Source organism: Pinus tabuliformis, chromosome J (assembly GCF_031772625.1).
Source record: "Pinus tabuliformis cultivar Carrire ecotype Pingquan chromosome J, CPIR1, whole genome shotgun sequence".
In the NCBI taxonomy this organism is placed as follows: Eukaryota; Viridiplantae; Streptophyta; class Pinopsida; order Pinales; family Pinaceae; genus Pinus; species Pinus tabuliformis.
This window is the reverse complement of record NC_142295.1, coordinates 557,645,432-557,657,037: the sequence shown is the minus strand read 5'-3', so window position 1 is coordinate 557,657,037 and position 11,606 is coordinate 557,645,432. Positions and strand designations below refer to the sequence as shown.

The window sequence follows — 11,606 nt, the reverse complement described above, 5'->3', positions numbered from 1 at the left end:
CCATAAGCTCTCTCCATCAATTGACCTTTATTTAATATTTAGGCGTTTTCTAATCATTTACAGAAATATCTATTCTTCAAAATAGGATAAGAATCTCACTTTATTTGGAAATAATATGGTACTCTCAATTTATATAAAAATGATGGTAGAAGAAATTGTGGTTGAATAGTGATGTTAGCTAGAGTTGAGACAATTCAATTTTCTATCTTATATAATTGGTGTAGATTTATTTTAGCCATATATATAAGGTTTGTTCACAAAGGTAGATGGAAAAATTATATATATATATATATATATATATAAATGAAAAAATAAAAACATACATTATCATGGTCTATCCTTCAAAATTTTATTGATGAAAAGAGGTTTTATTAATGGACTAAACTGTTTCTAGGATTAAAACAAGGAAATGTATTTTATGAGAATATTTCTTGCAAGATCTTGTTCAACTCAAGTTGAATCTCAATTCAATAGCATTCTCTAAGGCTATTTACATTGGCCAATAATACTTTTTGTCATTTTCAACTTGATGAAAAAAAAACATTATTAATTAAACATATCAAACTATGTAAAAAATACCTATAAATTCCTTTATACTATCTCAAACTATTAAAACTAAATTCTTAATATATATATATATAATTTAAAGGTAAACAAAACCATAAAAACTATATAAAATATAGTTGGAAAGCTCAAAAACCTTTAATTTTTTTATACATAATAATTTAAAGGTAAACAAAAACAAAACTTGGTGAAAGAGTGTTGTTTTAATATGAAAATGTATAAAAGATTAAGTGTAGTTAAACATAATTTCTAACTAGAAAACAAAAAAGTTGCCATCTAAAATCAGATAAGCAAGGAAAAATGTTTAAAAATGTACATCTAAACTCAAATAAAAGATCATATTATAGCAAAAAGTAAGATCGGGAAAAAAATACATTTGATAATAGAAAATCTCACTTCGTATTATACAAACATAAAAAAATGAAAATCATTCTGAAAATATATTATAGAACAAAATAATTACAAACAAATTCTTTTAACAACCTAAACAATATCATTCTTGCGATAACTAAAAAATGCCTTTATAAAATTTTAAACTTTTAAAACTAAATTCTTACTGAATATATACATTTTCTAAAATATTTTAAAAACATTGTACCAAATAAAAATAAACATAATACTACAAAATTATATACCAGTATTTTCCCATATCTCTATAGAAATCCTTTGAAAAGACTACGTAGTCATTTCTATCCCGTCAAAGCACATTTTTTGATTTTGTAAAATGTTTATAGAACTATGGTCTAGGTGGAAAACATTGTTAAAAGAGTGAGAATATTCATCTACATATTTTTCTAAGTATGGATTCTCACATGATCTCAACAAACAACTCAATTTAAGTATTAATATTTTCACCTTTTTTAATATTAAAAAGAGTGTTTAATATTTATTTTGATTTTAATTTTATTAAAAGTGCAAAGATCAAATAAGTATATTATTTCATAAAAATTCGAAAACATGGAAAATGGTATCATGAAGAAGCTCAAAAAGCCAAGCCTCATAGAAAGTCTCTTGTTTTTTTCCTCATCATAGTGAAAAAGTTCTTGATAGAAAAAAATTATAACTATATAAAAATTAGTTGGAAAACTAAAAAACTTGGTGAAAGAGTGTTGTTTAATATGAAACTATATAAAAGATTAAGTAGTTGCTAAATGTTGAAAATAAAATCAAACAAATTACAAATAACTTTTTGTTTCATTTTTTTCTCTACCTTCATCAAACACAACTAATCACACTACATACACGCAAATGCAAACAATATAGCAGATATCAAGTAAATTGCCTAAAAAACAAGGCTCTAGAGTCTCCACATATCAAGTCGGTTCATAATAACTCAATTATGATCAAATTTTTAACATTATTAATTAAAAATGTCAAACCATGTGAAAAAATACTTGGAAATGCCTTTATAAGATCTCAAACTATTAAAGCTAATATATATATCTATAATTTAAAGGTAAACAAAAACAAAACTTGGTGAAAGGATGTTGTTTTAGTATGAAAATGTATAAAAGATTAAGTACATGTAAACATAATTTTCGATAAACAAAAATGCTACCATCGAAAATCGCACAGTCAAGGCAAAATCTTTAAAAATTGTGCTTCGAAATTCCAGTGAAAGATCATATTATGGCAAAAAATAAGATCGACAAAGAAAGTAAAATTGATAATAGAAAATCTCACTTCCCTTTATTTAGACATAAAAATATGAGAATTGTTCTGTTGGGCGCGGGATCCCCCAAGGGTAGTTTTGGGGCTAAAAGCCCAGAGTTTGGTCCAACTTTGTAATTACAATGTAAAGACTCCGCATTTTGTGGGCGCAGAGCGTGTAGCTGTTAAAGAGTCATAGGGTTGTCCACCCTTATTTTGATAATGTAATGTCGGCTGTAGAAGATCTACCTATGGTCCGCGGACCATGGAATTGTATAAATAGAGCGAAGCTCTAAGTAGATAAAGAAAGAAAAGAGAAGCATAATACAAAGATGGAATAAGGATGTATGCGAGATAGCTCTGGAATAGAAGTCTAAGTTTTGGGTCGTAGCGCAAGACGAGGCTCTGTAGCTGAGTGCGCAGAGGCCTAGTAGTCCGCAGCTGAGTGCACAGAACCCTGCAGCTGAGTGCGCAGGGCGTGTCGAGTTTGTAATCATCTGGAAGTATTAATAAAGAGAAGTTTCTATCAATTCTGCGTCTTTATTTCCTATTTTATGCATCTGTTATATTGGGTATGAATTTCACTTCTAATGCTTATATGATGCGCGAATGTGTATAATTGTATTGGTTAAGTGAACGCAAGTTAGAATATCTGTTTACGCAAAGATAATTAAGATCTGTTAATAAGATAAGTAAGATACTTGGCGTAGTTTGGGAAACATCACAGTTCGCTGCCCTAGCGGCGCGAAAGCATCTCAGCCCCTGGTTAGGGTTGTGCGAAAGCCAATGGTAATAGATCGCAAAGGTACTGAAGGTTAGAACAAAGCGCGAAGGCAAGGTCTAGTTGGAATAAACCGACATCACAACCATCTCAAGGGTGCAGAAACTTGGTTCCAGCATCCCCCCATACTGCTTCGGGTGAGACTTCAGTCTGCGCTCCGCGGGTTGATGCCGAAAGGGCTAGTAGTGTAGAGATTTGTTTGGCTAAATAACTCTGAACCTGGGTCAAGCCCCCATAAGCCAACACGTTCTCGAGGTATATTTCAATAGAACATAAATCTACTTGATATTCGGTCAAAGCAAGGTTTCCAAACTGAAATAAATCTTTAAATTCAAATATAATAAATCAAAAAGATAAAATGAAAATGCCTCTAGATATGCCCATTAGCCTTCACTATATAAATGTTGGTAATCTTTCAATAAAATTATCACTTGCTTTGCAAAGCACATCAATTTTATGTGATTGATCTTATATAATTATCACAAATAAATTCTTATAACAATATGAGCAATGCCATTCTGGCAAGGTGGATAGAAAATTTTATAATTATGTAAAAAAATAGTTGGAATATGCCTTTATAACATCTCAAAACTTTTAAAACTAATTTTTTAATAAAATATATACATTTTTATTTAAATGTTTAAAAAACATTGTACCAAATGAAAATAACCATGATACTACAAAATGATATACCAATTTTTTTTCCATATCCCTATGACCAATTATAAAAATTATATTTCAAATGAAGACTCTTGGAATTTTACAACATTTTAATATTATTTTTAATATAGAAATTTTAGAAATAAACTAGTTATCGAGAACAATGATAATTTTTTTTGGTATTCAGTTTAAATCTGGAATAATTGGAGCCATAAAGTATGTTGAATTGGCTATAGAAGCTAAGGGCTGGTCACAAGATCCTTTCTTCAAGCAATTTGAATTGAAGCTAGTTTAGAGAAAATTTAAATAACATCCTCTCAAAACCTGTGTATTTGGCATTTTTGAGCTTATCAAATTTCCAAGATAGCATCCACTCTGGTTGCTAGACTATCCAATTTGATGTGGAGTGTGGCCTGGTCTGTAGCATCAACAAACTCCCTAGTTTTCACATGATTTCTAATGGGATTATTAAGCCTTTCCTTGGTTGCCATTGATAATTTCTTTAGAAATGAAGATCGATGAGAAGAGCTAGCAAAGAGGGCAGCAAGTGGGGTGGAACTCTATGAAAAAAGGCGGCTAAGATTTAAACAGGGAAGAAGAGGGGAAAAGAAAATTGTAACTTCATCCCAATCCACACAACATGTCACAATAATACTATGTCTGCGGTCAATAAAATAAGACTTGAAGAGGTGGAGGTATTGGGCAAGGAGGGTCATGATATGCCATGATTGTTTCCATCTGGTATCAACCATCAATTACCTAAAATACTTTCAGGAGATGATGCTACACGGGATATGGGTTGACATAGGAGCAACTGAAATCACCATTTGCATGCTCTTCCACTAACATGACTAGCTATCTATGAATTCTACAAGATATATGCCCATTACGGTGAGGCGATGAAAGGCATGATATACCTTGAGGGAGATAAAAAGAGAAACATGTTCACAATTTGTAGCACATGGAGGCCCGAGACAAGATAAAACATGTGGGAGGCAGGTTATATAATTTTAATTAGATAAAGTTCATATTTAAAAGTTAGAGGATTGGAACCTGACTCATGGTTCCATTTATCATTAAAGTTCTGGGTGGAAGGCTAGTAACATGCTTGGCTAGTGAGTCAGCTAAGATTTCTAAGGACGTGTTTGGCCTAAATTTCTTGCATGTTGGATAAAAGGGTTCTAGTTCTTTGAAGAATAGATTTGAGCTTGAAATTAGTAGGAGTCATGCTGAGGTTGATGTCATTGATAGTGTTTTTAAAGTCTTCGACAATAACGAGTGATTCCACAGAGAGAGTTGACTAGGGATAATCCTTGGAGAAGCCTATATAGTTCAACCTAGTTATTAGACCAAGTTCCCAGGTGAACATTGCTTCATTTTGTCTTCCAAGGCGTGCGGAGAACCACATACTAGAGGAAAACCGATTTATTTTTTATTTTTTATTTTTTATTTATTTTATTTTATTTTATTTATTTATTTATTTATTTTTATTTTTTATTTTTATTTTTTCGAGTGGAAAAGGGGTGGTGGAGAAGAACCTGAACGAGGATCGAAGTTGACGCTAGGGTTTTGTATTAGGGTTCCATGGTGGGACACGCGGGGGGAGCGCTGCTCCCTCCTACAGTCAGGTAATCACAGGGCAAGGAAGCAGTACGGAGGCATTTCAAAAGACCGGCGGAAAAGAGTTCAGAAGCAAGAGGCAAGGAGACAGTTGGAAGAAACGAATCCTAGGGTCAGGAAGGGAATCAATAGGAAACAGGTAAAGAAAAGGAGAAGGAAGGTGGCAGCGGAAAAACGACTTCCACAAGAACCAAGGGAGTCTGCAAACCCAAATCGAGCATCATCCCCCGGGTCATATTGAGTGATCCAGCGATTCAAGCGCACAGGGACCATATGAAAGAGCATGCAATCATCTGCAAGTTCATGGGGCTATGGCCAATGGAGAGAGCCTTACATATTTGGATTAGAAGCCACTAGAAGCCAAAGGGAGAAATACATTTACATCTGGGCTCTAAGGGCTTCTTCACAGTGGTGTTCGTGAACCTAGAGGACAAAGACAGAGTGTTTGAAGGGGGACCTTATTTCTATGCTGCGGCAAGACTCTACATGCGGCCATGGATGATGAACTTTGTCCCGGAATGGGAAACATTTACATCTGTACCAGTTTGGATCAGATTATACTCACTACCTCTAGATTACTGGCTACCAGAATCGTTGAAAACCATAGGCAACAAGCTGGGGCATTTTCTGAAGATATCAGAGGCAACTCTCAAAGGTAAATACACCTCCTTTGCTTGAATATGTGTGGAAATGGATCTATCAGGAGCCCTTCCAGAAGCAATCATTTTAGAGGTTTATGATGAAGATTGGGTGCAAACGGTGGACTATGAGCACATACCTTTTAGATGTCGCAAATGTCATGAACACGGACATCTATTTAGAGATTGCCCAACAAATAGTATGGAAGGCAATGGGAAAACCTCTTTGGATAAAGATCACGAGGGTTTTACCAAGGTTGGAGCCAAAGGGAAAGGGGGTAAACGACCACACAAGAAAAGCTTTGAAGATAGAAATACCAGACACAATAGTTTTAAAATCCTAGAGGAAGTAGAGGAGAATGTGGAGATAATCCAGGACAGGGAGAAAGCATTTAAGGAGCAGGAAACGGAAGCTGAAATGGAGGATATCACAATAAACAACCAGCAAAAGGAGGATCTACCAAGCGGCATGGAGATAAGCAAAGACTATGAGATGACTCCAAGTGAGGCAGGAATAGAGGACCATGAACTACAGGAGATTCTAGACAGGGAAAATATGGATCTATAACTATTTCTGGAACAAGGCAAGAACAAAGGAGTGGACTCATTACCAAAAGAAGAATACGATAGAGTTCAACAACTCTTTCCATGGAGGGCTCAAACAAAGGGAACTGGGGTCAAGAGAAACCACGAAAGTCAGGAGTAGAGTGGGGTCAAAAGGATGGAGAACTTACAAGTACAATCTCCAAAAAACTCAAGAAGGAAACGAGGAAGGAAAAGATAGAATGAACTGCTAAACGAATGAGGATAACTACTGATTAACTCAGGTAAGATGAAAGATCTTGCCAGCTATTCCTTCACTAACCTTTCTTAACGAAGCTTACAACATGGAACATTAGAGGTTTAGGTAGTAGAAGGAAACAAAGGAATCTGAGTAACAGAATAAAAGAGGAAAAACCAGATATGGTCTTTATTCGAGAGACTAAATGTTCAATGGAAAAAAATAAGAGAAATTCATAGTAAATGGTTAATCAAGTATGATTATTTAGAGGTTAAGGTAAATAACTCGGCAAAGGGGATTCTAACGCTATGGGATCCAAAAAAATTGGAATCCTGGAGGCTGAAGCATCCAAGAACTATCTATCTTTGGTGTGTAGTCCTGTGGGTGATAAGGAGACTTACATGATAACAAATGTTTATGGACCTCAGACGCAAGCGGATAAACTCAAGCTTCTTACCTCTCTGGAAGATCTAAGAGCAAGACATCCTAATATGCCCTGGATAGCCGCAGGTGATTTCAACATGATAAGATCTCTTTTGGAAAAAAAAGGAGGTACTAGACAGCTAGGCAGAGACTCTGAAGCCTTTCAGGATTTCATTAGGAACATGGGACTAGTGGATACTGAAACTATAAATGGAACCTTCACTTGGAACAATAAACGGGGAGGGGCTTCTCAAGTGGCTACCAAACTTGACAGAGTTCTTATTTCTGAGGATCTCCTCCTCACTGGACCAGCAATCACCGCTTCCATTCTACCCTTTGGTGGTTCGGATCACTGGCCAGTTCAGCTAGAAGCTACCTTTATGGGCACTCCGAGATACAGGCCCTTCATATTCGAAAATGCCTGGCTCTCTCACCCCAAATTCATCAGTAACATTGACAAATGGTGGAGAGAGGAGTTAAATATACAGGGGACCAAAATGTTCATGCTCCAACAGAGACTCAAACATATCAAATCCAAACTCAAAGCTTGGAACAGAGAGGAATTTGGGGATATCCTCAAGGCTCGAATAGAAACTGAGCAGAAATTACAGGAAATCAATCATATCAATATCACAGAGGGCTTCAATGAAGAGAGGCAAAAACTAACTCACTCTCTACAGGAAAAATGGGAGGATCGCTGTCTGCAAGAGGAAATTTTCTAGAGCCAGAAATCTAGAATTCATTGGATCAAAGAGGGAGAAAGAAACACAAAGTTCTTTCATAATTCCACTATGGCACACAAGGCACACAACATAATCACAAAGATTAAGGATTCTCAAGGTATTGAGCTTGTATCTCATAGTGACATGGAATCGAGTCTAGTTCAACACTTTTCCAATATTGCAAAGGAGCCTTTGGAGGATAGATCCAGATACATTGATCAATTCACCCAGTATATTCCCAAGTTGGTCACTAGAGAGGACAACCACAATCTCAACAGACCGGTCTCGGAAGAGGAGGTCAGTGAGGTGATTAAGGAAATTCAAAGTGGAAAAGCACCAGGCCCGGATGGATTCAATGTAGACTTCTTCAAAGCCTATTGGGATACAGTCAAGCAGGACATCCTTGAGATTGTGGAAGACTCGAGAAAATCCAAAAGGGTTTTGAAAGCACTGAACGCCACCTTCATAGCCTTAATCCCCAAAAAGGAAAATGCTATGACTCCGGATGGATTTCGACCCATAGCGTTATGCAATGTGGTGTATAAAATCATCTCCAAAGTGATAGCTAATAGACTCAAGCCCCTGCTACCTTCCCTCATCTCGGAAGAACAAACATGCTATGTGGAAGGAAGACAAATTCTCAACAACATCATCTAAGCACATGAGGTAATACACTCTCTCAATTGCAACAAGCAAGTAGGCATGATCATTCAGTTGGAGCTTGTGAAAGCCTATGACAAACTTAGTTGGTCTTATATCATAGCTATTCTAAAAGCCTATGGCTTTGACCATAACTGGATAAGATGGATTATGGCACTAGTCACCACAACCAACTTCTCCATTCTGCTTAATGGAGCGCCTTCAAGTACCTTGGGCTCGGACAAGGAGATCCGCTCTCACCTTTCCTCTTCGTCCTCATGATGGAAGGGGTAGGTACGACAATCAAAATGGCAAATGTTGCTGGTCGAATTCAGGGTATTAAGCTCACCCCAGATGGAGAGGCTAACACTCATCAACAATTTGTGGATGATACTATGTTGCAGGGCATCCCCATAGTTAAGGAAGCAAGAGCAATCAAAAACATTCTAGACGACTTTGCTATGGTAGCAGGAACAGAGGTAAGCCTCAACAAGTCAAAAGTTTTTTTCTTTAATACCAATATTGCTATACAAAGAAACATTACTAGGATTCTTGGTTTTCAAAGGGAATAGTTACCATCCAAATATCTCGGCATTCCCCTTACTGACAAACCTCTAAGCAAGAAAATATGGGAATCAACTTTAAATAAGCTTCAAGATAAGATCAAGAAATGGACTTACAGATCCCTAAACCTAGCAGGGCGACTTGTGCTCACACAGGCGGTCCTACAGGCCATTCCAATTTTCATGCTTGCAACTCTCCCTGCACCTCAAGGTATTAAGCAACAGATAAGGAGCATACAAAGGGACTTTCTGTGGGGCAAAGGGGAGGAGAAGAAGAAGTGGGCTTTAGTGGCCTGGGACAAGCTTTGCAGGCCCAAAAGCCATGGCGGCTTAGGGCTGCATGACCCGAAAACTCTTAGCAAAGTTTCGGGAGCCAAGCTCTGGTGGAGATGGATCAAGGAGCTGAATGCCCCCTGGGCCAAAATTTGGAAACAAAAGTATGCCAAGGATTGGCAGGAAAAGGATCATATCAGGATGTCAGGACAGATTAGAGGCTCACACATTTGGAAACTTGCTTGGGAGAATAAAAGCATAGTTCAGCAGCACTGTTTCTGGGAAATCCGAGCAGGGGATCGGGCTCGATTTTGGGAGGACAGTTGGCAACAGGAACCCATCCTGAATAGGAATGACTTAGCAGCCCTCAAGAGAGACACAGAGAATAAAGGTCTGTTATTGGTAAAATATTTCTGGGACCAGGGAAGTAATAATGTTAAATGGAGAAAATGGAAGGACCTAGGTTACAGTGATGAGAATCCGTTGAGGGCCAAAGCAGATGCTCTTACCCAGGATTTAGAGCATAGGCAAATTCTGGTTTCCTCCTTACCTGACCAACTAAGATGGGGGAAGAACAATGAAGGCAACTTTAACCTCAAAGAAGCAAAACAGGCAGTAACAGGTTTTAACTTTGTAAATACAGAACAAGTCTGGAAGAAGCTTTGGCAAACTCCTCACTGGATGAAAATAAAGTTATTCATTTGGCTGGTGCATCAAAGAAAGATCCTTACTTGGGAAAACCTTCTAAAGAAAGGCTTCATTGGCCCTTCCAAATGTCACCTCTGTGGCTCACATGAGGAAACAATTGAACACCTTCTCAACCTCTGCCCTTTCTCTGCTATGGTATGGAACTGGGTGGCCTCAAGCTTCAGACAAACTGACAGGGACAGTCTCAGCATATCCAACACTTTGAAAAACTGGAGGAAGAACTTCTCAGAGAATGAGATCATCAACAAAGCTTGGATGCTAGTTCTAGGCTTTGTCATTTGGAATGTATGGAAAGAACACAATAGGAGGATCTTCAAAAATAAAGCTAGCGAGCCCCAGCACATAATCAATCAAATTCAAAAACAGCTTAAAGAAACAGTTAAAAGCCTTTTGAGGTCAAGTCCTAAGGATCCTCCTCTGCCTCACGAGGAGAATATTATTCTTAATTTAGGACTACAATCCATCATTCCTCAAGGTACAAGAAAGGAAGTGAGATCAATAAATACAGGGGCCAGTAGTTGGCAGCCCCCTCCACAGGGCTTCTTCAAAGTAAACATCGATGGAGCTTCTAAGGGCAATCCAGGGGTAGCTGGCTTTGGGGGTGCGATAAGAGATCATCAGGGGCACACAAAATACATCTTCCATGGCCACTTGGGAAAGGGTACCAACAATATGGCTGAACTTCTGGCATTAGAACAATGCTTGGAGATCCTGGTGGAGGCAAATCTACAAAATGTTATCATTGAAGCAGATTCGGAATTGATCATTAGAGCAGCCAAGAAGATTCACAATGGAACTTCGCTAGATAAAGTGTCGAAGCACTGGAGACTATTGTAGATTTTTTATCACATCCACTCTCACTTGCAAACCCTTAGAACGATAAGATTTGCACATGTTAGAAGGAAGGCAAATATGCTAGCAGATCGGTTGGCCAATGAAGGAGTGGCCAATAAGGACAGGGATTCTCGGTGTGCTTGGGAGTCATTACCAGACAGAAAACTGCGAGAGGACTGTTTCTTCCTGGCCACCAAAGATTTGGAACTATGGATGAACAATACTGAGCAAAGGGAGTCAGGAGACAGGCGTGAGGATGGCATCACTTAAGTCGTCTTCATTTATTGGTTTTGGCTGCTTTCCACTTCTTTGTTCGCTTTCGGTTGAAGGATGAAGGTTACGATTCGGGTAGTGCCAAAGATCTGGTGGCCTATGTGCTTTTGGCTCAGTGGGTTTTTGATGGAGACTCCAGGCGGAAGGCTCAGAATTGTCGACCGGAATGGTCAGAAGGTCTTTACCTGGCGACAGAGCATTCTGGTTTTTCCGCGAAACCACAGACTCAAATCCACATTTGGTATATCGCGCGGGACATAGATGGTATCTGGTTTTTTGCAAGTTGCCTCCGATTCCACTCAGTGTGTGACAAGTGGCTTTGAGAGGTGAGAGAAAACCGCTCGACCTCCATGCTTTTTGTCCGCGCGATATCAATGATGGCCGTTGGATTGGGGTTGTGTATTCAACGGCGGGGATTGGTTCGTGCTTGTTGATGGAGGGTTCTGGACCCGAACTTGTTTAGTGGACCCATTCTAT

At 37.9% G+C, this 11,606-nt stretch overlaps 1 protein-coding gene across 1 annotated transcript; it reads left to right on the top strand.

Moving 5' to 3' along the window:
• The first annotated feature begins 8,786 nt into the window (after positions 1-8,786).
• On the top strand, positions 8,787-11,126 carry LOC149228227 (uncharacterized). Its single transcript, XM_089380709.1, has 3 exons — positions 8,787-8,957; positions 9,051-9,841; positions 10,925-11,126. The coding sequence occupies exons 1-3, from the start codon at positions 8,787-8,789 to the stop codon at positions 11,124-11,126; spliced, it is 1,164 nt and encodes a 387-aa protein (XP_089236835.1).
• The last annotated feature ends 480 nt before the right edge of the window (positions 11,127-11,606 follow it).

Coding starts and splice junctions, on each gene's coding strand:
- LOC149228227 (XM_089380709.1), top strand. CDS start 8,787: ATGGCAAATGTTGCTGGTCGAATTCAGGGTATTAAGCTCACCCCAGAT. Junction 8,958..9,050: donor CTATGGTAGCAGGAACAGAG/GTAAGCCTCAAC, acceptor CAAAGGGAATAG/TTACCATCCAAATATCTCGG. Junction 9,842..10,924: donor ACCCAGGATTTAGAGCATAG/GCAAATTCTGGT, acceptor ACATGTTAGAAG/GAAGGCAAATATGCTAGCAG.